The 26,957-nt window shown below is 41.6% G+C and overlaps 1 protein-coding gene across 1 annotated transcript in view; it reads left to right on the top strand.

Annotated features, from left to right (window-relative positions):
* Nucleotides 1-2,082: 2,082 nt before the first annotated feature.
* The window catches only part of dync2h1 (dynein cytoplasmic 2 heavy chain 1), an 83,619-nt gene continuing 58,744 nt past the window's right edge, over nucleotides 2,083-26,957 (top strand). Inside the window, exons 1-51 of the mRNA XM_037463853.2 lie at nucleotides 2,083-2,192; nucleotides 2,771-2,988; nucleotides 3,165-3,338; nucleotides 3,561-3,699; nucleotides 3,896-4,014; nucleotides 4,308-4,452; nucleotides 5,060-5,205; nucleotides 5,397-5,483; nucleotides 5,835-5,969; nucleotides 6,213-6,326; nucleotides 6,432-6,543; nucleotides 7,029-7,144; nucleotides 7,249-7,424; nucleotides 7,697-7,892; nucleotides 8,023-8,118; nucleotides 8,402-8,563; nucleotides 8,714-8,812; nucleotides 8,912-9,051; nucleotides 9,229-9,457; nucleotides 10,065-10,192; nucleotides 10,530-10,645; nucleotides 10,865-10,992; nucleotides 11,145-11,294; nucleotides 11,511-11,716; nucleotides 12,217-12,372; nucleotides 12,458-12,572; nucleotides 12,749-12,919; nucleotides 13,363-13,521; nucleotides 14,848-14,916; nucleotides 15,144-15,298; nucleotides 15,721-15,853; nucleotides 15,949-16,066; nucleotides 16,196-16,308; nucleotides 16,779-16,892; nucleotides 17,035-17,185; nucleotides 18,816-19,021; nucleotides 19,822-20,004; nucleotides 20,143-20,325; nucleotides 20,501-20,724; nucleotides 20,947-21,062; nucleotides 22,175-22,374; nucleotides 22,523-22,654; nucleotides 22,850-22,982; nucleotides 23,074-23,281; nucleotides 23,389-23,518; nucleotides 23,813-23,968; nucleotides 24,212-24,471; nucleotides 25,525-25,771; nucleotides 25,904-26,055; nucleotides 26,264-26,408; nucleotides 26,571-26,673. Coding sequence (XP_037319750.2) covers nucleotides 2,806-2,988; nucleotides 3,165-3,338; nucleotides 3,561-3,699; nucleotides 3,896-4,014; nucleotides 4,308-4,452; nucleotides 5,060-5,205; nucleotides 5,397-5,483; nucleotides 5,835-5,969; nucleotides 6,213-6,326; nucleotides 6,432-6,543; nucleotides 7,029-7,144; nucleotides 7,249-7,424; nucleotides 7,697-7,892; nucleotides 8,023-8,118; nucleotides 8,402-8,563; nucleotides 8,714-8,812; nucleotides 8,912-9,051; nucleotides 9,229-9,457; nucleotides 10,065-10,192; nucleotides 10,530-10,645; nucleotides 10,865-10,992; nucleotides 11,145-11,294; nucleotides 11,511-11,716; nucleotides 12,217-12,372; nucleotides 12,458-12,572; nucleotides 12,749-12,919; nucleotides 13,363-13,521; nucleotides 14,848-14,916; nucleotides 15,144-15,298; nucleotides 15,721-15,853; nucleotides 15,949-16,066; nucleotides 16,196-16,308; nucleotides 16,779-16,892; nucleotides 17,035-17,185; nucleotides 18,816-19,021; nucleotides 19,822-20,004; nucleotides 20,143-20,325; nucleotides 20,501-20,724; nucleotides 20,947-21,062; nucleotides 22,175-22,374; nucleotides 22,523-22,654; nucleotides 22,850-22,982; nucleotides 23,074-23,281; nucleotides 23,389-23,518; nucleotides 23,813-23,968; nucleotides 24,212-24,471; nucleotides 25,525-25,771; nucleotides 25,904-26,055; nucleotides 26,264-26,408; nucleotides 26,571-26,673 — 7,528 coding nt within the window. The 5' untranslated portion in view covers nucleotides 2,083-2,192; nucleotides 2,771-2,805. The remainder of the gene's footprint in view (nucleotides 2,193-2,770; nucleotides 2,989-3,164; nucleotides 3,339-3,560; nucleotides 3,700-3,895; nucleotides 4,015-4,307; nucleotides 4,453-5,059; nucleotides 5,206-5,396; nucleotides 5,484-5,834; nucleotides 5,970-6,212; nucleotides 6,327-6,431; nucleotides 6,544-7,028; nucleotides 7,145-7,248; nucleotides 7,425-7,696; nucleotides 7,893-8,022; nucleotides 8,119-8,401; nucleotides 8,564-8,713; nucleotides 8,813-8,911; nucleotides 9,052-9,228; nucleotides 9,458-10,064; nucleotides 10,193-10,529; nucleotides 10,646-10,864; nucleotides 10,993-11,144; nucleotides 11,295-11,510; nucleotides 11,717-12,216; nucleotides 12,373-12,457; nucleotides 12,573-12,748; nucleotides 12,920-13,362; nucleotides 13,522-14,847; nucleotides 14,917-15,143; nucleotides 15,299-15,720; nucleotides 15,854-15,948; nucleotides 16,067-16,195; nucleotides 16,309-16,778; nucleotides 16,893-17,034; nucleotides 17,186-18,815; nucleotides 19,022-19,821; nucleotides 20,005-20,142; nucleotides 20,326-20,500; nucleotides 20,725-20,946; nucleotides 21,063-22,174; nucleotides 22,375-22,522; nucleotides 22,655-22,849; nucleotides 22,983-23,073; nucleotides 23,282-23,388; nucleotides 23,519-23,812; nucleotides 23,969-24,211; nucleotides 24,472-25,524; nucleotides 25,772-25,903; nucleotides 26,056-26,263; nucleotides 26,409-26,570; nucleotides 26,674-26,957) is intronic.

The raw sequence follows: 26,957 nt of genomic DNA on the forward strand, positions 1-26,957 counted from the left end.
GCGGGTGGATTCTTTAGAAGGGACCATTATATCTGCTGCTGTGGGTTTTTTTTTTTTTTTTTTTTTACATGATTGGTTTCAGGAAATACTTCCAGTTGATTGACCTGAGTAACTCAGCCAGAAGAGGAAACTAAAAGACAAAGCGTCCCTTAGTTTAATGAGACCATTATTACATAATTTGTTCCTTTCTATGACATTACAGTAGAAGTAGAAAAAATGATTTGATGATGAGACAATCCTGTGATTATGCGTTTGTTTTAGTCTTTTCTTAGACTGGGTATGCAATACAACCACTTAGAAGCATGAGAGTTCCTTTCAAGTAGGATATACTATATTACATGACACATGTCATTTAGCTGATGCTTTTATCCAAAGCGACTTACAATAAGTGCATTTCAACCATCAAGATACAAACCCAGAAGAACAAGAAACAAGAAAGTGCAATTTCATCAAATAAGACGATTCACAACTGGCTATAGATAAGAGCCATTATACGTACAATTTAAGAGCTACAATTTGTTTTGTGTTTTTTAGTCAAGGTGTAATCTAAAGAGGTGTGTCTTTAGATTGTGCATCATAGCAGTATGAAGCCATATTGTGATTGGCATTGTGTGCAGTTTCTTTTTCGGTAGCACCGTAGAATACGTTAATCCCAAAAGGGAGTTAATATGCTGATTTAAGGGAAACTGTCCTTAATTAGATCACAGCTGAATAATTTAGGGAAGTGTGGCGGAAGATTTGCACAATCGTAAAATAAGAATAAAGGCTCTGAATCAAATATGTCTTTTTCGTTTATTCTCTCGTAAGGGAAAAAAAGTCACAAAAACGTTGTGCTCATGTAGGCTTCTCTAGATACAGGGCTGGGCAGTTCTCATACTTCAGCCAAGTTGTATGTGCCATGAACATAAACTCGCTTACATCCAACAACTTATTGTTACACTAAGGCCAAGGCATCTTATCAGTGTGAGAAACTTCATCGCAATACTTTTCCACAATCCCAGCATGCCCTTACAATCCTTAAACTGTACGTACAATGAAACATTTGAAGGGTTGCATTTAGTTTGCACATAACAGAAGATACATGGAACAAGGGGGATTTTCCATGCGTGTTCCTGAAATATTTATTAAAAAGTACCCAAACAGTTGGGCCTCTTACTCATTTGTCCTTGTTTCTTTCTTGTTTCAATCACAACCCATGTTTGTATGCTACTATGTTTCCCGCTGTCCATCCTTGTCCAAAGATATTGACACAAACTTGAATAGTATATAGGAAGCAGGAATGCTTGTGTTGAGGATTATTGGAATGAGAGGGTATTCGAATTTTGACATGCAGGAGAATTTAATTTGACAATGGAATATAAATAAGTGTTTTAATTAAAATTACATATTACAAAACAGATGGCAAAGCATCTTCTCTGTAACTTGGGCACTGTGCACTCTTGCCGCCGTGGTTTTCAAAGATTTGTTGGTCAGTGTGAGATGAAAGGCTTGAAGAAAATAACTAAATATTCATTCATTCAACTAATGCCAGCTTTCATTAGTTATTTTCTGTGTAAAAAAAATGCTCCCCCAAACTAAAGAAATGCACACTATTTTTACAAGCAAAAATAAAGCACTTGCTGCTGCAAAGTCTGCAGTTGATATCAGCTATCTGTTTCTGTCTTTGGAAACTCTTCAGCCTAGATGACAACAATGCTGCATTAATAAATTGTCAGAAGTGTGGATTGAGCAAAATTAGATTGTAACCAACTGATAATTCAAGAGGCAATGGCATGGAATAGTTTGGAGGCTGTTTTGAGAAATATAGTTATCAGTGTAAACCTAAGAATAAATAATAAAGTTAAAGCATTGGTAACTTGAACACGTCAATAAAGGCCAGTGTGCCACTGACACTGGGAATAACAATTCATCTTAAATCCCGTGATCTTCTAAAATATATCAATGTGATGGAAAACCCTAGATGAACCATGGCTGGAACCTCCCGTCTATTAAGCTATTCTAAGAATCATGCGTACGTACATTCCGTATATGTCTAGGTTTCACCGTGTCACGTGGTACAAGTGCTCGTAGTTGCTACCTAGCAACCACGCAAGCATAATCATGGCAAGTGCTAGTAACACATTGCTAAAGCTACTTCGTCCGTGGATTTGAGTTACCAGAAATTCCGAAAGTAAAACATTTGGTGGAAAACGGTATGCAACCAGCATTTATATTAGCTTGGTATAGTGCTGAAGTCAAGACAGCTAACGCAAGATAAAATGCTTAATTTAAATTGAGAGAGGTGGCGAGCTAACGTTAGCATGCTAGCTAGTGTCATCTGTAAACGATTGGCTACAGATATAATGCTGCACCATGCCTTTGTAAACGCCACTTCAGTCCGCACTATGTAACGTTATAAACAAAAAAGATCGTTTGGACGTTTTATAAGATGACGTTTTTGAGCGGAAGGAAGGGACAGGGTAGTTAACGTTAGCTAACTTGTAACAGTTTAGCACCGATACAAGCGCTACTAACGTTAGCAGTGCTCTAACATATCACTGCCAATACGATACCTTGAATGCTAACGCACCCAACAATCTTTAGATTAAAGTAAGTTAATAGTAAAAAAAAAAACAGTGAACCGGAAAACATGGATGAGGTTGATGCGGTTTAATGGAGTCTTATAACGTTCTTTGAACGTTATTTAATTCTGGAATGGCAAAATACAAAGTTAACATAACGTATAGTACCAAATGAATAGGTTTAAGCTTGTGTGCTATTTTCTGTACAGCTTTCTCGGCCTCCGTGCATCACTGCAGCGGAAAGATGCCCCACGGTTCAGACGATGCTCGCAAAAGGTTTGTCCTGACCACAACCGGAAACTTCTATGGGATTAAGCCGTCGCCGTCTCTGCTTGACAGCCCACAGCTCAATAACTTCTTGGACGATGGAAACGAATTCGTCCTGTCCGTCAGCAGACATGACAGTGAGCTTCACTTGTCAAATAAGGTAACACGCACGACTAAAGCATTACAATGTTAGAATGTTTTAGTGTGGATAAAACATGTGAAATCATTTTTCTTCAGGCTCGTAACTTTAAAAACGTGTCTGTAGGATAAATTGACTGAACTTTCCAACATGAATCAAATGGATCCTTTAAAAGCAACCTGTCTTCCTTTTGTCAGATTGAAGCATCGGGGGAGAGCAAAGACAAAGTGTTAGTGTTCTTCAAGCTGCATCCCACAGTGATTACAGAAGAGAACCTTCACCAGAGCCTCCTTGTGTCGTCTATGTTGGAGTCTCCCATCAACACCCTCTACCAGGCTTTAAGACAAGTCTTTGCGCCCGTACTACTGAAAGTGAGCCCCGTGTCTGTGTATTATTCTTGTATTCCACAGATACATTTTGAGTTAGAATTAGTGAAAACATTTCCTACATTTTTATATATGGGGACAAAACACTTTCTTTAACTATTATTATTGAAAATGAAAATAAAAATGTACATAAATATTAGTTTTAGACTATAGGGGCTCTATAGTCTAAAACTTGAAAAAGTGTCCATCTCTTTTCCCTCTGTCCAGGATGAGCGCTGGTGCTCAGCATTTGACCCCAAGCTGGCAGGCCTGCTCAGTGAGCTGGAGCTGGGCCTGGGCTCAGTGGTCCGCCAATCCGGAGCACAAGTCTCCGCCAAGAGGGGCCGCACAGAGGAAGACGTTCTCGGTAGGTGTAAATATATTTCTGCTGAAAGACGTGCACAGGTCTGGGTAGTTCTGCATGGAGGGCAAATATTGCTGTATTTTGGAGACTCAACATTACGTGCGTGATTTGATAAGTTGGTGTAAGGAGGCTCTCTTGACTGAATCTGATCACAGCAAAGATAAATGATGAATTTCAAACTTTGAACTCTTCTATGCAGGTATCCTGACTCCCAGTGATGAGTTCCAGTACTGGGATGATCTTTCTGAGTCTGCTGAGAAGAACCGTGCGAGAGAAAGAGCAACATATTTCACTGAGCAATTTAAACTCATACAAAAGGTCTGCAGGCCAAAATTAGTTTCAATTTACATTTACTACATATTGTTTTTATTATGTATACAAAATGGTGTCTAAATTAATTCCAAAAGGAAAATACAATCCGTATTATTACTAAGCAATGATTCCATAGATTCCATAAGTTACTGATTAAAAGAAAGTCACCACACTGTGTTAAATGTCTTGACTTGAAAACATTTACATTATCCTACATACCAGTTTGAACGCTGTTTAATGATTGCTTCTATAGCTGATATTTTTTCAAATTGCTATCTCACAATGTGTGTTTTCACCAGGAATACGGTGGTCTTGATGGCTTGTCTATGCCTGACGTCATGGATCTGGTGGAACAGAGCCGGGACGCTCTGGATGACATCTGGAGACAGACTGATTTTGAGCCTTATCCAGAGACACGTATGGTCCGGCTCATGGATGTAATAGGTGAGACTCCCTCAGACATACAAAAACCAAAATCAGGAAATAGAAACAAATATTTGCTGATATTGTTTTTGAGTTGCATTGTGCGTCAAAATGTATGTGTTGCAAAGATTTCTTTAGCTTTTGTGGTTGCAGATGAAATGCACCCTTGATTCCGGGAAACTAACTTGCTTGAAGTTTCTTACACTCCACAGTACGCAGTTCCACCTCTAAACGCAGCGTGATTATTGACAGTGCTTGTTAATAATCTATGACCATAAAACAATCAGTGTTTGAAAGTGTTTCACGGATATTTCGAAGTTAGCTTTTTTCTGAGCTTTCGGGCCTTCTAGTAAGAAATCTGATATCTTTAGAAAGGCACTGGTGTTGTCCCTTATGTCTGTGCTTTCTGCTTAAAAAATACAATGCTTGATGGACCGCCAACAATCAACTATAATGCTGAGTCTGGCATAAGAAACATTGCGTTGCTTTCAAATACGATGTGACGAGTGGCTTGCTAGTACTAGAGTCACAGAGTGTGCATTTGTACTTTTCCTGTGTTCAGATCATTGTTGCATGATGGTTTGTGCGGGCTTTTGTTCTTTTCTTTTCGGGTTTGTTTGTGTACAAGGTGGAGCCTTGGGAAGATATGTGCAGAGGAAGCTGAGCGGTCTTAGAATTTTTGAGGAGCCGTTTGTATCCGTGAGGGAGAACATGAGAGCGTCCGTTTCCATCTGCGAGCAGTGGGTTGTTGCCTGTGAGCATCTGACTGGACAGGTAGAAACATTTATTGTTTACTCTAATGCATTTATTGTTTACTCTAATGCACATAAAGCAATTTTCCATTTTGTTAAATCAAGATTTGTGATTACAAATCAAACTGTTTAAAGCTAGAGGGAGGTCATCAGTTATATTGTGGTAAATGCTGAAAACATATTTAAGAGATATATTATATTTTATTTCCTCAGGTTTGGAGGAGACATGCTCCACACCCCTGGAAGGGAAACAAACACTGCCCCCAAACCATTAATTGCCTTGCAAAAAGATTGGATGAGGTATGATATGAAGCCATGGAAACACTTTCTGTAGATGGACAGTATTTGACAGTGCATACTTCTCCTTTTCACAAGACGTTGTGGTACACTAGCGCCACGGATGTTACATTTCAATAGAATTTCCCCTTGATGTTAATTTTAAAACAGAACAAGGAAGGAAAAACGAACCATACATGTATTAACAAATACTCTAGTTCGATGTCCCATACCCTTATAAACACAATCTTAGAATTAGAGCCACAGTCAGATCAATTGTAAATTGAGTACATAATTCCTCTGGGGTTTACAATCAAAAACGTAATATAACAGTAGTCATCATGGGAAAACGCTGTCCCTGTCTATGCTCACCAGGTGGTGACCATACGAATGGTTCATGAGAAACTCTTGCGTCTGCTACCAGGAGGGAAGCAGCGGGCTCTGACTTGCGATCGTGTCTTTGAACCTTTCTCTGGACTCAACCCTCTGCATTACAACCCCTACACTGAGGTTAGTTGTAGGAAGCAGCCAACTTGTGAACGATTGGCTTATGGCGGGGATGTGTGTGTTTTTTTTTTCCGGGCCACCTTGTTATAAATTGACTTTGATACTGTGTACAAGTACCTGTAAAACAGCTACGGAATGCTGGTTATTTGGTCATTTGAATCGTCTACACAATCTTTTTAGGCAAGAATGAACCCCCCCTCTTTAACCTCAGGGATGACTCTTTAGTCATTTGTTGTTTTTTTGTAGCCTCTCTGGAGAGCGGCAGTGGCTCAGTTTGAGCGCCTCATGGCTCCGTCAGAGCAGGAGGTGGCCGGCAGACTAAAGAGCTACATTGCTGATGTCCAGGACAACCCACAACAGGTAGTGAAAGACACCATGACAGCTCAGGTTGTTAATGTGGTGTGTAGGTGTATGTTGATGTGGGAACTTACCCTGTGCGATTGTGCGTCCGTGTTTGTGGTGAAGCTGTTGCAGGTGTTTCAAAAGCACAAGGAGTTGATCCGACGTCCCACCATCGGCAAAGAGCTGCAGTCGGAGAGAGAGACTCTCCTGGCCAGACTCCTGGACTACAACAAGGGTACACAGTTCCCCCCCCCAAAGCACTTTTCTGTTCATGTGTCAAAGACAGTGGGCCAGTGTCTACACACGGTGACCGGATGTTGAAAAGCTCAAAAGCTCAAAAAATGTCACGCTCTGTGCTTAAGTATTTAAATGTTGAAGAGTGATGTAATTATTTGATTCAATATAGATATTGTTTGGACCAAAGGTTTTCAAAATCAGATACACGAGGCAAAGACCTACCTGAAGCGAAAGGGACAGATTCACTCTGCTCTTCGAAAAACAACGGGATGTCAGTAGCTATGACAGACAGCTTATGGAAGCACTTTAAGTGCCCAATTGTAACAGTACTTCTCCGTAACAACTGAGAGAAACCTGCCCACAGACATAGCGAAGCCATGTTTAGATAATTAGTTGTTTCAAAATTGCCTAAAGGGGGCAATGTGTCAGATGCCAGAACAGTCACATTTCTGTTCATCATATTACTTATTCTCATTTTCTTAGGCCTGAAGACCGACTTTGAGAGTCGATGCCATGGGGACAAGTCCGGCCCACTCATCGGTAGGAACCTCCCTGAGGTGGTCAACAAAATTGTGTGGGTCCAACAGCTCATAAACAAGGTGACTGTGCATGCTCGCTCATGCTGGAGATGACTCGCCACCAAAAAGCATGGTGCTTCTAATCTATCATTGATTTCCATGCGATATTATTGTGCTTGCAACAGATTGAGGACTCCGTTCGCATAGCTGAAGCACTGCTTTCGGACCTGTCCGGGTTCAAGGGTTACCTGCATTTCTGCGATGACCTGCTCGAAGTTCTGAGGGCGTATGAACAGGAGCAGTTTGAGGACTGGTCGAGAGATATCCTGTCTGGACTGGCTGACCCAAAGTCGGGCATCAGGTTCGAAACATTACACGCTGTGACACAACTAACAAGGAGTGAGAGACAAACATTTTAATCTTGATTTACACTAAAAGAATTCATGACTAATTAACATGTCAGGCTTTCTTAGACAGCAACACATAAACATTCCCTCAATAATATGCTTTTGTGAATATACTTTAAATATCTCCGCTTTCTGCTCCCTGACCATACACATCACGGGTACCAAGAGAACTTCTGTTCGGTGCTGGTTTGAGCGGATCTGATCATAATTCTCTCCCACTGCATAGTCTCCAGGCAAGTAACCGAGTGATGGACCTGGACCACGTGGACGGCAGGTTAAGGATCCAGTATTCAGACCGGCTGGTCAGCCTGCTTCGGGAGGTCAGGCAGCTCTCTGCCCTGAACTTTCCCATCCCAGCCAAGATACAACAAGCCTCCAATACTGCAGACAAATTCTACAGACAAGCTATTGTCCTTAAACAGGTCCGAGTGCACATCAAGACACATGCAAACACATTTTCTTCTCCTCACTGATGTATTGGTTTCAATCTCATTATTTGAGATTTCAGCTTGTCTCAGGCTAATATTGTGACAAAGTGTTTCTGTGTTGTAGGTGGCCCATTTCTACAACACCATTGACCAGCAGATGATTCCCTCTCAGAGACCTATGATGCTTGGTCTTGCCCTGGCCTTTGAACAGGTCATCAAGGTACTGCACGCAGCTAGAATTGTTCACGGGGATTTTGGCTTTGCTGTGGATATTTAATTTTGCAGTAATTGTTTTTCAATTCTAAGAAGTCTAGTATTAAAAAGGGAACTGGAAGTTGGTCTGATTTGTATTATATTCATTAGAAAAAGGGATCTTAGCTTTCTAAAATGTCTAATATATCTCATATAATATAGTTGAACAGGAACCCCACTTGTTACCTTTTAAATCCTACCTGAAGTTCATATTTTGGACTGCAGATGACCTGTATGCTTTTCTTTCTAAGAACCCTCGTTCTCAGTCTAAAGAGAAAGGTGGCAAGCTGCAGATCACCTGGGACAACCCCAAAGAGTTGGAAGTTTACATTGCCAAGCTGCAGTCTGCTGCTGAGAAGCTGTCCACCGAGAACAGGAAGTTGCGCAAATGGCACACTGACTTCATTGAAAAGGTTTTAGCATGCTGTTATTTGACTCGATGATTGAATAGATAACACGAATAATAATTTGTTGCAAGCGCACTGTTTTTTTTTTTTCGGAGTAGTTATCGGAGAGTAGTCCGTTAATTACTGCTGTGTATTTGTTTTTTTTACATCTCTCAGGTGGTAACTCTGTTGAATGTGGACCTACTGAGGCATCAGCAGCGCTGGAAGGATGGCCTTCAGGACCTCCGTACTGGCTTCGCCACTCTGGAGGCTCAGGTATTGATTACGGACCAGAGTGTATTTGCCGCTGACCCTTATAGCTTTAGTCAATAAATCATTTTGGAAGATACACAACCTGTATGTGCATGTGTTTAGGGTTTCAGGTGTGATGACATGCGGGCATGGCGTCAGCACTGGAACCATCAGCTGTACAAGGCCCTCGAACACCAGTACCAAACCGGACTGGAAGCTCTGAACAAGAACCTCCCGGAGATACACATAGACCTCACTTTCAAGTCAGTATTCTCTTATTCCATCTCTCTCTCTTGTCTTTGCTATGCAACTCATTTTGTTTGCGTTGTCCCCTTTTATTTCCCCTCACACATTAGTGGTGTTTCCCCTTTCTTGAACCACTAGCATAGATTTCTGTTGCTTTTTTTCATCCTGTTTTTTTTCTTTTAACTTGTGATCAGGCAGGGACGTTTGCAGTTCCGCCCTCCGTTTGAGGAAGTGCGGGCGCGCTATTTTAGGGAGATGAAGCGGTTCATCTCAATCCCGAACCAGTTCAAGGGGGTCAGTGCCCAGGGGGAAGAGCTCATCTTCAGCGTCATGATTGATAGAAATGCCTCTGGGTTCCTCACCATATTCAGCAAGGCCGAGGACCTCTTCAGCCGCCTGCAGGCTATACAACACAAGTTCAAGGTGCCGCAACCACAGATTACTTTGATATCAATGCTGGTTCAACTGTCCTGTAGCAAAAACATTCTCAACAGACTTGAGAGAAGAGCAATGGGGGTCTTTATTTTAAGGGTAATTCTTTTGACACATTATTAACCTACGCACCGCCTTCTTTGACAAGCCTTTTGCTTTGTCACTGAAGCGATTTTCACATGAATGACTGATTAACCTTTTAACCTTTTGCTTTTGAAGCATGGAAATGAGCCATTGCTTGTTGAAAGAATGCTGCCTGTATGATTCATGCTACTCTATTCATATAGGGAGGCGCTGTTAGTTTCCCTTTACATTAGCTACTGTCACAGCGAGCACAGCATATCTTCTTTTTCCCCCTTCTGTGTGAAGCCATGCATATCTAAATCATATGGGAAAGCCCTCAGTCACAGCTAGACTTCTCCTTTATCTCTCCTTATCATCAGTTCTGTCATTTGTGTCTAATTGTGACGTGTACTTTGTAACCTTTAGAGCAGAAACATTTCAAATCGGGAAATATGCACTAAACCCAACCGCTGTTATTCTGTGTCTGCGTGTGTGGTGTGTGTGTGTGTCTGTGTGTGTGTGTGCGTGCATGTAGGAGTGGGTGGTGCTAGGTCAGGTTGATTTAGAGAAGTTAGTGGAGAAGCATCTGAACTCTGTGCAAGACTGGGAAAGAAACTTTAAGGCCCTGAAGGCCAGAGGGAAGGAGTCAGAACGTCTGCCCAGGTACAAATCACACATGATTGCAACAAGTAACAAAGCTATATCTTCTCAGTAGAAAAGCACAAAAATGTGAAAAAAATATGTTGAGATCTAAAAGGTAGATTAAATAATGAATTTTTCTGCTTAAACTACTGACAATTCAACACTATGAGGACTTTTGGTAGTCTCCTTTTCAGATACCAGAGTTCATCTTTAGCCATTTGTAATTGGCTGAATTTGCATTTTTGTTTTTGAATGAGTTTAATTCTTTGATTCACTTGTGCTTATTACGCAACAAATACAGAAACGTATACTATAACGATAGTCACAGGTACTAATCCTTTTCTTCCTCCTCCGTCAGCCAGGAGAAGGTAGACTGTATTACAGTCAACTGTGAGCCAGTGAAAGCTGCCATCGATGACCTCATCCAGAAGCTGTTTGACATTCTGCTCTTATCACTCAGGAAGTCCATATATGGTAAAAACAGACAATTCAATTCTCCTTTCTCTCACTTACAGCATTAACATTGCATGTTTCTATAAAGTTATCAGTGTAAATGACAACAATCACAAGCCAAATCCTTCTCCTTTTCATAATTTCTATCTGTGCATGGGTGTTTCAATTTTATTTTCCAACAGAAATTCCTTTGATCTTACTTTCTGTTTCCTTTTCTGTTTCCTTTCTTCTTACTTTCAGGGCACACACAGGCCATAGAACGTTTTATTTCAGAGTCAACGGAGACCTTGTCCACCCGACCAGAGAGCATGGAGGAGATTGGTGCAGCCAGTGGCAAATATAGCCAAATACTATCCTGCAAACCAGAAGTAAGACGTGTATTATTGACTCATGTCAATAACATGACACGCTTGGATTAATGCTGTATGCCTTGTTAGAATACTGACATTTGATTTGATTATATTGAAATATATATAAAATATATTCTTATTTGACATGACATGGAAATACGTGTGCACAGATCCTACCTCAGTTCCAGTGTGCTGAGGAGAAGAACCGCTTGCTGAGAGCAGTGGCGGGAGGGGGCCTGGACTCGCTGTCCTCGCTCAGGGCCAAGTGGGACAAACTGGAGCTTGTCATGGAGAGCCACCAGCTTATGATCAAAGATCAGGTGACCAACAAACACACATATTGTATCATGGTTCAAAAAAGCTCTTCTTCCTAATACAAGTAACAGCAGCTTTGTGAGCTGCTTATTTATATGAAGTATCTTCTTTTTTCCTTTTATCTTTCCTCTCTTCTGCCTCTTCCTCCCTATCACCCGTCCTTTCTCTCTCTGGCCGTGTTCTTGTGCAACTTGCTTTCTCATGCCATGGTCCTCTCTTAGGTGGAGGCGATGCGAAGTAATGCTGCGGGTCGTATTGACGCCTACAGAGCGGACCTGGAGAGGTTCAAAGCCCGCTGGGACCAGCTGAAGCCTAAAGATGAGATGCTTGAGACTGGTGATCACGCGGCCCTCCTTGCGTGCCTCCAAACCATCAGGGACAAGCAGCAAGAGTTCCAAGACCTAGAGCTTGTTCGCAGCAAACTGCTGTACGTTTCATTCATTATTATTTTTGTATTTATAGTTCAATTATACTTTTTTCAGGATAGACGATAAGGTTTATTGCCTTCATCTTTTTAGAACATGGTTTTGTTAGATTAGTTAGGATTTAGCTATGACATATCTTAATAATAATAATAAAAATGGTAATTTATTCATTTTGGTGGTATTGTCAGTAGCTTCACTAAATACAATGCGATAAGATTATAACCACAAATTTGATTCTGAAGTGACAAGAATGATTTATTGATACATTTATTCACCAACTCCAAATTACACTACAGCCCAAGACTAGTTATTCTCCTAATTGTGATATTTAATATTCTTCCATTATCACACATCAGGTCTTGAGACAATCAAAGAAATAACAAGTTTGTGTCTAACACATCATAACTTAATGATGAGTGCCTCTCTTGAATTGCAGCTGACAGCACCGTTGGATAAAGTGTCAAACAGACTTGACGTGTCTCCTGTCTTCTTCTCTCCTCAGAGAGGACTGTGCCTGTTTTAACCTGGATTCTCCAGATTTCTCTCTGGCAGAAAAGACAAAAAGAGACATGGAGGAGTACAGCCAGATGTGGGGTCTGTATGAGGAGTGGCAACAAGGCTTTACAGAGAAGGCTCAGGAGGACTGGATCACATTCAGGTAGGTGGTTTGTATTTCTTCCCTTTATGTGACTATTCTGTTTTCAACTGCACGTTAACATGTATGATTCTGTTGCTTTTTACAGGACTAAAACATATGCGTTTGAGGAATTTTTGTTTGCGTGGCAGGACAGACTTAGGAAGCTGGAGCAGCCTACCGCCATGTCTGTTAAGCTGCAAGGCGAAGTTGACAAATACAAGGTAGGCAGTCGGTGGAAGAACGGAACACGACTCAAAATCTTGTGTCAGAGCTTAAAGGCTACAATGCTTATTACACTCAAGAATGAGTTTTGAATAATTTACTAAGGATTAAAAAACAAAAGAATGTACAGTGTATAAATGTTCTTTATTTTCACATTTTTTCTCTGCCTGTCTAGAACATGGTTCCAGTGCTGAAATATGTGCGTGGGGAGCACTTGTCCCAAGACCATTGGTTGGACATGTTTCGTTTGCTTGGCCTTCCCAAAGGGACAACTTTAGAGAGACTCACCTTTAATGACATCCTCTGTGTGGCAAATACCATCATAGAAAAGGCCTTGGAGCTTAAGGTAGGTCTGCACATACTTTTACAAATAATTACAGGGTGGAAATCGGTACGAAGACCTCCTGAAGTTGCTCACATTTTGTTTTTTTTGTAAGTATGCGGTCATGATTTATCCAAATATATTAATGTTAATGTTTAACAATATTAGCGCCGATTCTTAACAGGGCCACTAGGTGGCAGGAGCAAGTACTGAATTGCAAAGGATTTTGTAGAGCAAAAGCTCATGACCATATACTATACTGGGTAACAGACATGTTCACAAAATCTGTTATACATATGACATGACATTATAATATATCATATCATACAAATGGCTCCGGCTTTTGAATATTTTACTAAAAAGAGCATACAGGCATTGCCCACCAGCTCGGAGGAGTAATACAGGAGGATCTTATAGAATAAATGCGATAAGTTTGTGTTTGTGTTTGTACACGCTCATGTATTCAGGACCTGAATAGTCGTGCTCAGGCTGAGGTGACAATCAGAGAAGCACTGAGGGAGCTGGACTTGTGGGGAGCTGCAGCTACTTTCAACCTCATGGAGTACACGGACAGCAGCCGACGCACTCTGCCCCTTATCAAGGACTGGAAGGATATAGTCAACCAGGTACTCACACAAGCAGACATGGCCTCATGCACTGTACATCAACACTTACGGCATGAGGTCATACTGAGTAAGGGTCACTCTTTAGCCACTGAAGATGAATCAGCAAATGTAATTACAGCTTATTGTGACTGGTTGTGTAAGCCCACTTGCACCAAGCAGATGGCACCAAACAACAGGGGTGTGTCCGCCTTTTTAAAAATGTATTATTCATCTCCACTTACTACTCTACGTGCCTGCCATTGAGGGATGATGCTACCTAAGCACCTGCCTCTTTTTAGTAACTTCCCAAATTCTTTTAGCTTTTTCCACGAGGACAATTTTTATAATACCTGCCGTAACTGATGACATGATTGCTTTTCTGCACTTTATCTTGATTATAAAAATAAATAGACATTTGACATATATGCTAATCTTGGATAGTGTCACACAGGATTTGACTGCTTTGTTGTTCATTGGTCTCACTTACTTGAGCATTGGTTAAATTAAGACAGAAAGCTGTAAAGATTAATGCAGGCCTAAATTTAAATAACTTAACTTTGATGAAATAACAGATTTGCTAAGCATGTGTGCGCTCAATATTTTTATAATTTCATCAGGCCGAGCAGAAACAGCTCGGTTTTGCTCTTCAGATCTAAATGCTATGAGGTTTGCACCACAGAGCTGAATATTTAACCAAATTAAACTAAATTATTATTGAACCCATTTGGAAGGATCTTCTCTTGATTGCATTAGCTGCCCTATTCTTAGCAATGTATTTATTTACAAAACATTTCAGTCATAATTTTGAGCTTACCATGATGCAGAGATAACTTTGGAATGTTTTGATTTAGTGTGACACCTGACCCTGGTCAGCCTTTTGGGTTCCTGACCACTTCTAAAGCACATTTGTTTGTTGTCACTGTATACCTTTCCTTCCCACAACATGGTCTGTCTTACATTAACATCGTGATTACTACATGAAGTGATACTTAATGTATCATGTTACTGTAGGATCTAAATATTAAGTTGTGTTCAGTGCGTTTTAAATAGTATAATGCTATTTAATAAGATAGCAGTCCAAAGTCTGCATGCAGAGCGAGGCCTCTGAAAGCCTTTGAATTATTAGGAAAGGCTCCTTCAGCTGTTCTCTTAATTTCCTTTTTTTTCAAATCCTTTTTGATAATCATTAGTTCAGAGGGGTCAATAAAAGCGACCACTTGGTGGATTGACTTGGAAGTCACGTAAATGTCTTCAGGGAAGCTCAGGCATAGCTAATGGCACCATTAAACAAATGACGGATTATCAAACCTTGGCTTTATCACCCACCCATCGTTATTGCCCATCCAGGTGGGCGATAACCGTTGTCTGCTGCAGTCTCTGAAGGACTCTCCTTACTACCGCAGCTTCCAAGATAAGGTTAGTTCAGAAAGTCTATGTCTACATTTCTATCTATCTCTATCTACATGTTAATATATTCTCTGCTTTTGTCTGTATTTAATAAAGTACATCATTTATTAAAGATGCAGTATGTGTTCACTCGAATCAAATGAATTGTCTCGTATTTTTTCACGTTTTTTGCAAAAAAAAATCCGTAATGAAGCAGCTCTACATGCTGTTACTTTATTGCATCCGCGTGTACACAGGTCAGTCTATGGGAGGGACGTTTATCGGACTTGGACGAGTACCTGCTGAGTCTCAATGCCATCCAGAGGCGTTGGGTTTATCTGGAGCCCATTTTTGGACGAGGGGCTTTGCCCCGAGAAGAGGCTCGCTTCAAACGTGTCGATGAAGACTTCAGGTACTGTGTGCCTCTGTTTGTGTGTGTGAGAGACTGAATTGCATCTAGAGACCTGTTACGCTATATATCAAATTGTTTTTCACAAAGAGTAGTGTGGGTCAACTGTAGACTTTCTAAACCGGGGGTCCCCAACCACCGAACATTTGGTACCGGGCTGCACCACAGAAAGAATACTTTTTTTTTGGGTTGTTTGACTTTTTTCTCTGAAATATGTTTTATTTTGAAAATTGACCGGATTCTCTCTAAACCTTCATTCCACATCCACTGTATGACATGCTGTGTAATTTTGGTTTCCACCTTCAGGTGTTCAGTATGCCTAATATTTAGTATATCAAAAGAACGGTTCTCCCTTTTCTAGAATAAATGGACAAATATCATTTGTGGTACACGCGGAAGGAACACTGTACACGTTTTGTGTGCAGGTCAATAATGTCAGACATTCAAAGGGACAACAGAGTTGTTTCCTTGAGCTCGAGGGCCGGCATCAGAAACTCCCTGGTCACTATACTGGACCAGCTGCAGCGCTGCCAGAAGTCACTCAATGAGTTCCTGGAGGTAAACACGCATGCATTTGTGTGTACATACTGCACAGTATGTATAACATGGTGACAATGTCACATCTTTCTTGTACTGTTTTGTGTTCTTCGCAGGAGAAACGTTCCGCCTTCCCCCGGTTCTATTTCATAGGAGACGATGATCTGTTGGAAATTCTTGGTCAGGCAACCAACCCAACCGTAATCCAGTCACATCTCAGGAAACTCTTTGCAGGTTAGAAACCTCTGTTCTGTGCTCTTTTTGTTTTTTTCCACGCTGTTATGTGCTTTCTCTGCTCTCCTCTTTTTCACGGCATAATCTGTTGGACAGTGAAGATAATCTATGTGCGTAATGTCAATGCAGGCATCCACAGTGTCGTGTTTGATGAGCAGTGCCAGCACATTGTTGCCATGTGTTCTTTGGAAGGGGAAATAGTGCCACTAGGAAACCTCATTCGCATCTCCAGCCTCGTGGAGGTAAATTCATTTTGCTGTTTTATATAAATGTTTATGTTCTGTGCTTGATGAGTATACATGTCTAGACATGTTCCAGCTATGCATGTGGTTAGATGTCAAAAAAAGCATCTAAAAAAAAAAAAAAAAAAAAGAAATCCTTTCATTTGCTCGGACAGTAGCGCAACCCGACACTTGGTTTTATGGGTTCAAAACACAAAAGGATATACGTTATTTGAACAAAAAATTTGTTAAACTGGATAGTTTTTACAAAATGAAATGATATATTTCATGAATTGATAGTTATTTTAAAAGGAAAGAAGTGGACTTGTCATCTACAGTAATGGTTTATTTCAATAATTTTAAGCATTCAGCATTAAGCATTTTCTAATCATTTTGAATGATGGATTGAAAACAGAAATCTGTTGTATATTAAGAGGTTGATACAGGGTTTTTATTCATAGCTCTGGGTGAACGGTTTTCCTTCTTTCTAGGTGTGGCTAAGTGAGCTGTCTGTAGAAATGAAGGAGACTTTGAAGCACCTTCTGTGTGAATGTCTGTCTGCAGGGAAGAAAGGGGAGGTGGACCCCTCCTGCTACCCATCACAGGTGAACTTTTTACATAACCCATAATACTTACGTGAAGTTAAGATCCAAGACTACATGAATGTGTCAGTAATTTGTGACCCAGGATGTGAAAAAACATCTTAAGTTCGTTGAAGTGTCCACACTTTCTTCTTTTTGGTTTTAGATTCTGTGTCTGGCTGAGCAAATCCAGTTTACTGAAGATGTGGAAAAAGCTCTAAAAGAGCAGCAGTTGCATCAGTTGGAGCTGGAACTTAATGCCAAATTGGAACATTACACAGCGGTGGAAACCAGCTCAGATGATCAAGCTATTACAGGTAGTTCCCTCTGCATTCATGAATTGATTGCTTCTAAGAGAAGTTAAACAAATTAGTCTTGACACCAACCTTTAAATACATTGGTCACTGGATTTTCATCGTCATAAGCTCTCTCTGTCTCTTTTTATTTTTGGTTTACTTTAGTGCTTACAAAAAAGATTCATGGACATTACCCATAAATATATTCAGCCATATCCTGTATCTTCCTGTACCGGTGATCCTTCCCATTAAGGGGACAAAACAACTTCTGACCCTTTTAGACTAAAACAAACCCAGACCGAAGAAGCGCCTTACATACCCTGTGGAGCTGTTTGCAGCATTTTTAAATGATGCTGAATTACCTTGTTTGCTTTGTTACCCCCATTTCCATCATCGTCTTTGGTTCCTGATAATATCGACCTCCTCAATTTGTCTCAAAACACTTTATACTTGCAACTGGCTTTTTTTGGTGAACTCTGATCAAAGTTCTGGGTTGTTCAGGCCCATGAGGAAAATTGCCAAATGGCTGTTCTCATGTCAATCTCTTGATAGCCAGATAGAAGCGAGAGCTGCAGAGGGGCTACCCTCCCAAGCTGCTTGTGCACTAGCTGGCAGGCTAACTTAGTGTCTGGGGGCTGAATATATGGCCACATAAAACATGACAGCTGTGTTTTTTCACAGAACTTGAATTTGTAAAAAGGGATTTTTAACTTAAATCAGCGTTTCTTATTCATGCGTGAGATGAAAAGCTCGTGGCATCATTTCACGGTACTTTGCTGACAAATTCCAAATCCCTGTCATGAAAATGTATCTATCGAAACGGTGCTTGTTTCAATTGCACAAAGTCTTTGTAGAGCCCATTTTTCATACAAACCATTTCAACAGCGCTGTGTTGATGGTTATCAAAAATTGCAGATAATCATTTTGTGAGATTCAAAACCTTCCCATCAACACACACTTGAAATAGAACCCATTTCCATGAAACCATCTCATCAAAATACTGGCTCCCTAAAAACAAACAGGTAGGCTTAAGAGGCTTTTGAGTGGCCTTACTGATTAAAGCAGCTAAAGTAATGGAAAGAAAGATCATTTAATTACCCAGTCCACATAGATGGGCTATAAACCCAGGTGGGGAGTGAGACACAGGCCTCGGGCATAGAGACAAGACAAGATGGTGTTTTCATGTCATAGAAATAGTAGTTTACCGCTATAAATTGTTTTTTTGTTTGCACAAGGAGGGCCATTTATTCTTCTAACACGATGAATTCAATCTTCAGCAATGCCGGAAAAAGAGCAACCTTCTAGAATTACAGATACTTTGGTTTAAAATAAAGCCCAGAATACTAAGTAAAGTAGTAATTGGTTTTAAAACCAAATCTTTGCAATTGTTCAAAGAAAGGGAGGCACACACATTGATATGAAGCTTTTGCTTTGTACCGACAAGGGTATGTTTATAGTGCACATTATAGTGTTTGATATTTGATCATCCTAAAGTTACTTTTTACCCCTGTGCATGTACTGTATATACAAAATAGTTTTAAACGTTTTGACTGCTATATGTGACATCTACAAAAACAACCCTCATTTATAACCAAGTTTGTTATTTGTGCAACTCTAACAATTCCACCATCCGGACACGCATGTCACACAGAGTCCAGTGTCCTGCAGCTGAAGCTGAAGGCCTTGATTCTGGATATTATTCACAACATCAGTGTGGTGAAGCAACTTAACCAGGCAGGAGTCACCAGCCCTGATGCCTGGGCCTGGCAGAAGCAGCTCCGCTTCTACATGGGAGCCGACAAAGGCTGCCTCATCCATATGGTGGATGCAGAGTTCCGCTACACGTATGAATACCAGGTGTGTTGACAACTAGATGGAAGATGTTCAATGTGCTCTTCCTTCTATGCGGTTAACTGTTTGAATTAATTTTCGATTTAATTTAGACTATAAAACATTAAAAAAAACTAACCCTAACCCTCAAATAAGAGGGGGCTCCAAAATATAAAAACGAGTAACAACAAAGGAGGACATTTTAAAAAATGTTTAATTTTTTGTGGCAAAAGCACAAACATACTTTTTCTCCCTCTTTTTATGAATTCCATTGGCTTGAGCCACAAACAGGAGACGGTGAGGCTTGTGTTCAAGTTAGGAGACTCAGCTGACCTGTCCTAAACACACAAAGACTCTGGCCAAAGTTTTCACAGAACTCAAGTAGAAGACAGATGTCAATTGACCGTAAAAACATTGTCATTGCTCTCCTCTACCATACTTTTGCATTCCCTTGAATAACTTTATCATGATGCAAATGCTATACGAGTCTTTTGAGAATTTGCTTCTTCTTAGTTACAAAACACTTAGGTTCCAGTGATCGTCTTATTTTCTACCATCAGGGGGCACCGTTTATGAAGAGATGAGCTGATGACGCCTTGCTTTACTCCCTTTAAAATAACCAAAGCTAGACTGTCTGATGCGTTTTCTTTGTGTGTTTTTCATTCCTTCCACTCTTTATCCATCATCATCATCATCATCATCAACATCAACATACATCTCTTTGCCTTTATCCTCTGCGGCCCTTCCATCCTTCCAGCCTGTCTCACCTAGTTTCTGTCAAAGTCTTTATGGCTCACTTTCTTCTTCCTACCTCTCCCTCCTCCCAGGGTAATGCGGCTAAGCTGGTGCACACTCCACTGACTGATAAGTGTTACCTGACTCTGACCCAGGCCATGAAGATGGGGCTAGGGGGGAACCCCTACGGGCCCGCTGGCACTGGCAAGACTGAGTCCGTCAAAGCCATGGGTGGGCTGTTTGGACGCCAAGTGTTGGTATTCAACTGTGATGAGGTAGGACTATCCTTGTAGGGAGGGAGTGACGGTTTTAGAATGTTACCTCAAACCTCTTACTGCTCATCATTATTCTGAGAGCAATACACATGCGCAATTAACATTATTGAGAATGTGTCTGTTTTTTCTTTCTTTCAGGGAATCGATGTTAAGTCAATGGGACGAATCTTTGTGGGCTTGGTCAAGTGTGGAGCATGGGGCTGCTTCGACGAGTTTAACCGCTTGGAGGAAGCGGTGCTATCTGCAGTTTCTATGCAGATTCAGGCCATTCAAGACTCCCTTAAACATCACAAGACTGCATGTGAACTGCTGGGGAAGGAGGTTTGTGAATACAATATTAAATAAAAGATGCGGACAAACAAACACGCTGATGTATCCGAGTGCAGATGCACACAGACTGAAAACACAGAGCGTGTTTGTCAGTCTGTCTATAAATCAGTAATTTAAAATACATTATGGATGAGAATTGCTTTTCCTACTTCTCTTCATCATTCAGGTTGAATTGGACCCAAACTCTGGAGTGTTCATCACATTAAACCCGGCAGGAAAAGGCTATGGAGGCAGACAGAAGCTTCCAGACAACCTAAAGCAGCTGTTCCGGCCTGTGGCCATGAGCAGGCCAGATAATGAACTCATTGCCGAGGTCATCCTCTACTCCGAGGGCTTCAGAGATGGAGAAATGCTGGGCAAAAAAATAGTTGCAATCTTCAACCTGGCCAGGTAGAAATTCTTCTGTTCTGCAGTTTGGTTTTGGCCTGCTGTGTGTTTACTAAGTGTTTCTGTTTGTGTTCCAAACCAAATCATAATATCATTCACAATGCCCCACTCTGCCACTGCAGTCTGTCACGGTGCATTGATTTTGTGGATAAGTTCCTCCCTGCCCTTTGTGCTACTAGAGTCAATTCAGACTGTGTGGAAATGTGCCGTCATGTGTGTGCCCAGGGAGCTGTTGACCCCGCAGCAGCACTACGACTGGGGTTTGCGTGCTCTGAAGACGGTGCTGAAGGCCTGTGGCAGTCTGCTGCAGCATCAGAGGAGGAGCCTCGACAAGGACAAGAGTAAGACCCCTGTGGCTATTTGGGTTATTTCACGGTGCAACATTTCTGTGGTGCTTTTTTTTTTCAATTGTGGAGAGTGTCAGGAAAGTTTGGAGTCTTTGGTCATTGTCCTTAGTCCACCGGTAAAACACAGCATCATAACTTCACAACACATGTATAGGTGGACATACTGTATATTAAGGTAGACTGTATTTGAGATTTGGGACTCATAAAGAGTGACATGATTTATTGAACAAAATTCAGTTGAAATTTGCAGAATTTCAGTTCTTGCCAAACACGACGCAAGATAACTGGTAAATGAAGTTAAAGTTGTACTATGAACCATGGATGCATTTAAAACTTAAAAAACAAATATCATCCCATCCCCCCACGACACACTTGAATTACGCTGCTGCAGATACTACATTTCATCAAAAAAGAACATGTAAATAAAGTTGGTTTTATTTAGTGTATTTAATTGTGACACTTTTTCTAAATGACCTCATACCTAACTCAACCGACATATACACTGATTTACCCCAGGTAGCTCCCTTGAATGTCTTCTTTGGTACCCCCTTACCCTGTCTCTCCGCCCCATCTCCCTTTCATGCCTCTGATTTCCAATGCTTCCCCCCACTGTCTCTCCTTTTCATCTCCTCTGCCTTTTCTTGTGCCCATTTTCTCACTTTCAAAATGATCTGTTCAATAAGCAGCACTTTATCTGTCCGACACACAACAATTCATATACACACAAAGAGCAATTGCACCACTGTCAGCCATTATGTAGCCAATTTATTTTTTGTGTTGTTTCTGTGTGTTTTCAAACTAAGTGTTTCTCTCCGGGGGGGGGGGGGGGGGGGGGGACAAAACCACCGCCATTGTAGGCAAGGCCAGCTTCTTAACAAAAGAGAACATATTTATTGACAACTCTTAAATCATTACAGGCTTAGTTAAGTAAAACACATTTATAAGGGGGCATGTGTAAGAGCAAAATAATAATGACAAGATACAAGATAAGTGTCTTATCGTGTGTTTGTGTTCCTCTCTGCTCCTGTTTTTGCATATGGACTTTTTTTCCTGCTTCATGCACGATCGAAATGATTAATAGACCACTCTTCGCCATCTACTTGCAGTTCAGGAGAGTAGTCTGGTGGTGCAGGCATTGAGACTGAATACCATGTCCAAGCTGACTTTTGCCGATATCTCCCGGTTTGATGCTTTGGTCAGAGATGTCTTCTCTGGGGTTATTTTCACCGATGTGGAGGACCAGATTCTGATGCATGCACTGGAACAAGTCTTCAAGGAGGCACGGATGGAACTTATACCCAGCCAGGTCTGTGTGTACATAGATACAACTATACAAACATTATTACCATGATAAATGACCTGATCCTCTGTCAGTGTTTGGGATCACTCGACAAGTGGGTGGATAGTTTATCAAGAGTTTGGCATATTTAGTTTTCCTTTGTATTTTTTTCCAGCTTAAGAAAGCATTGGAACTGAATGAACAGCTGAGACAACGCATGGGCGTAGTCATTGTAGGTCCAAGTGGAGCAGGAAAGTCTACACTCTGGAGGATGCTTAGAGCAGCACTCGGCAAGACGGGCAAAGTGGTGAGTAGGGAACAAACGTCCAACCTGTGCAAGGCGTACTCCAAACTTAACCTCAGAATCATTCGAAATGCTGTTCATTTACATTTGGTACGATTTAGGGCTTAATAATATTGAGCATTTTAGAAGCAAGGGTCAGTTAAAAACATCTTTTTCAAATGTGTGTTCCCTCTTCAATTCTGCAATGTATTCTTGAAGGTGAAGCAGTATACAATGAATCCTAAGGCCATGCCCAGACAGCAATTGCTAGGACATATAGACATGGACACCAGAGAATGGGCTGATGGCGTCCTCACACATAGTGCCAGGAATGTGGTCAGAGAACCACAGGGTAAGAAAGAGACAACAATCATGTCAATGCACCGAGGTACTGGATGTATGTATCTAGAGTGTACACGTATATGTGATTTTGTATCTTCTAGGGGTGAGTTCGTGGATCGTGTGCGATGGTGACATCGACCCAGAGTGGATCGAGAGTTTGAACTCTGTGCTTGATGATAACCGGCTGTTAACCATGCCAAGTGGTGAACGCATCCAATTCGGCCCCAATGTCAACTTCCTGTTTGAGACTCACGACCTTAGCTGTGCCTCCCCAGCCACCATATCCCGCATGGGAATGATCTTTCTCAGGTCAGTCAGCAGATGCCCTGCGGGTTTCAAGTGCACCAAATCCCAGCTCATTCAACTAGCTTGTCTTACTGTTATTTCCACTCCCGTTTCTTCACTCTAAACCTTAGCGACGAGGACATTGATGTGGGCGCCCTGCTTAAATCGTGGTTGAGGGGTCAACCAGAGGAGTGTCGCACTATCCTTGAAAACTGGCTGGGAGACTACTTCCAACGAGCCCTGGACTGGGTCCTCAAACAGGTAAACTATCATACTTCCTCACACTGTTTCAAACACAATCAAACTGTGTCATTACGGTGAATTCTAATGACTTATATATAAATGACCTTAAGGTATACTGACCAGTGTTTATCATCATATATTTTATTGCTGACAGTATGTGTTAAATTCCCTCAAAACATTATTGACAAATACGCAGGTTCCAGTTATCTAATCCTGTGAAGGAACCATTCGTTTTATCATTAACTGGTTAATTTAATAAAATGTTTTCTTCAAAGTTGTATTCTCCCTTCTCTTCTTCTCGCTTTTCATCAGAATGACTTTGTGGTGGAGACTAGTCTGGTGGGTACGGTCTTCAACGGTCTCTCACACCTAAGTGCTGTTACAGAGAGAGGTCAGTTCATCGTTGGTCTCCTTAGAGGTTTGGGTGGAAACCTCAACCTCAAAACCAGACAGGAGTTTGCCAAAGAGGTGAGGACGCCTGAGTTTTTTTATATGGGCAGATGCTGTCCTTACTTGGAGTACTTCCTGAGTATTTAAATTGTTTCCATGGCTCAAACTTAAAGACCTATTTTTTACAGTAAGAGTTCTCAGCAATTACTGAAAAGAAGGATATGAGTCATCATTCATGCACTTACACAGGATATGCACCTGGCGCGGAACTGGCGCCGGTCTGAATGGTTCCCCTATTCCCGTATTTGTGTACCTCTGCAGTTGCTGAGCTGGGCCAGGGAAAGCCCACCAGACACCAAGAAACCACTAGACACCTACTATGACTCTGAGAGCGGCCATCTCGCAGCCTACGCATTCCACCGTCCCGAGGGACTCACGCTGGAGCAGCTCTCTCAGACGCGCACACTGCCTGTTATTGAGACTCCGGACATGCAAAGAGGTCTTCAGTGCTTCTCCCCGTGGCTCACTGAGCCGCACAGGCAGCCCTTCATGGTGGTGGGGCCGGAGGGCTGCGGGAAGGGGTAATTACAAACAAGTGCAGAACACAAAACATCTGTATGCAGCAGTCCCACGGAGGAGGCACACACAACACACACACACATGCAATATTTTATACGGTGTATGGAGACAATATGTACTAATATATTTCTGTCATGTTTGTATGTGATGTAGTGTAGTACTGAAGGCTCTGCTGAGTGACTATTTAGTCATCTCACATTTACTCATTTAAAAGCACGATTGTTTCATATAATTTACGGGGTGTTGATCTCTTTGAATATTTTAAACAGACACTGTTCCAGGCAAATCTACTGTTTGTCTGCATATAGAAAAAGGGCCAGCGAGGTCACAACAGAAGGTTTATGAATAATGAGTCAGATGCTCTCAAATGGTGACACTCAACAATGATACAAGCAACACTGATATCAAAGCCGGATGCGAAGACTTGACCTTTCGCGGAAAGGCACTGATGAATTGAATCTGCGTAGTTCATGTTTGTGTGGTCTATGTGCACTGGCTGGTATGTCTGTACACTGAGTCGTTGCCTCAGAAGTAACCGCTTCCCTCCCCGGGGGTTTGAGGAACAAGGCTCACTGAGTTTGCCTTTTACACTCACCGCAGTAGAAACTCCCTCAGTGCCTCTTTTGGTCTCCTGTCTTGCCTCACTCTCGCCTGAAAGGTCACCGTGGCAATGAGGCGCTGAGTTTCGTCAGGCTTATCAGAAGACAAAAGAACATATCATTATTATACAAACATGGACAGAGGAAACATGCATATGATTTACTTTCCAATTATTTTCGCTTTCTGCATGCACCCACAAAATGTCTCCCTTTGCCTTTGGGTCTGTTCTAACAAACATTTTTCTCGAGATCCCGGGTGACCTTTATGTCAAATGCAGCACTAAACTAATTTCTTTCTCTCATAATACCCTGTAGTCCTGGCACCATCCTCAGCATATATGACATGTATAAGAGACACAGCAATTACCAATTTGGCTGCCGTTGTTAGAGCGTGGCCATATCTTCTTAAATCGTTTCTTGACCTTTTTCTTAAATCATTTATTATTTTCTATCAAGGATGCTCCTGCGGTACGCCTTCTGTCGGCTGCGATCCACCCAAGTCGCCGTGGTTCACTGCAGTGCTCAGACGTCATCTCGCCACGTGCTACAGAAGCTTGGTCAGACCTGCCTGTTGCTCAGCTCAAACACCGGCCGAGTGTTTCGACCCAAAGACTGCGAGAACCTGGTGCTCTACCTGAAAGACGTCAACCTGCCCAAACCGGACAAATGGGGGACGAGCAACCTCACCTCCTTCCTCCAACAGGTAGAAGGACACGTGAACGAAAACACAAATACACAATTTAGTCAGCAAAATAGTCACTGAAGAATGGATGATACTCTCTCTGATCTGTCTGATAGCTCTCTCTCTCTCTCTCTCTCTCTCTCTCTTCCCAAGGTTTTGACATATAAGGGATTCTATGATGAGAATCTGGAGTGGGTGAGCCTAGAGAACATCCAGGTGGTGGCCTCCATGTCCACAGGGGGTGCCGTAGGGAGCCATTCACTCACCTCTCGCTTCACCTCTATAGTACGTGTCTGCACTATAGAGTAAGTATGGTACAAGTGTACTTTATATTACTTAATACATTACCTAGCAGCCTGAAATTACATCATGGGTTTGCTTATATGTCCTCTAAAAAATGTTTCCATCATATCTCCATTTCCTCGACTGTCTTCCTTTAACCCCGGACATTGACCGCCTCTCTTTATATTTTCCATCCGCCATCTTTCTCTGCCTCTTTGCCTCTGCATTTAGCTATCCAGACAAGGAGCAGCTGCAGACTATCTACTCAGCATACCTGCAGCCAGTTCTCCAGCACAGCCTGGGCAGCCAGGCGTCCTGGGCCAGCACAGGGAAAACACACCAGCTGTCTGGGTCTCTTGTGCAGCTCTATGAACAGGTATTGACTTGGGCAGGATGTCAGTTCATTTTATTTTTAAGCCTCCTATATATTGAAAGTGGGAAAATTACAGTTATTAAATTCTAGGAGAGAAGCGACAGTGTCAGTGAATGACGTGTTTAGATCCATATTTTAGAAACCATCTATTTATATCTATTCCAGATGAAAGCCAAGTTCACAGTGGATGACCACAGCCACTACTTGTTTACCCCCTGTATCCTCACAGAATGGGTCCTCAGCCTGTTGCGGTATGACCTAACTGCAGGTAAATGCGCACACATGCAAGTATCTATTCATATACATACTAATTAACAGGTGAGTCCGAGCGCTTTTTAACAGGAATGATATTCATGTTATAACTAGGGACACTCAACCCTTTTCTTAGATAGGGATCGAAAATAAAGTCCAATGGGACCGATATTCGTAAAGATATCCCTTTGCCACATTAGACCTACGGCCTGTTAGGAACTCACTCAACTTTTCCGAACCATTAATGTATGAAAATCAAAGCTTAAAGTTCAAATGACCCACTAGTTATCTAAAAAATCC

This window comes from Pungitius pungitius, chromosome 3 (genome assembly GCF_949316345.1).
Source record: "Pungitius pungitius chromosome 3, fPunPun2.1, whole genome shotgun sequence".
Lineage (NCBI taxonomy): Eukaryota > Metazoa > Chordata > Actinopteri > Perciformes > Gasterosteidae > Pungitius > Pungitius pungitius.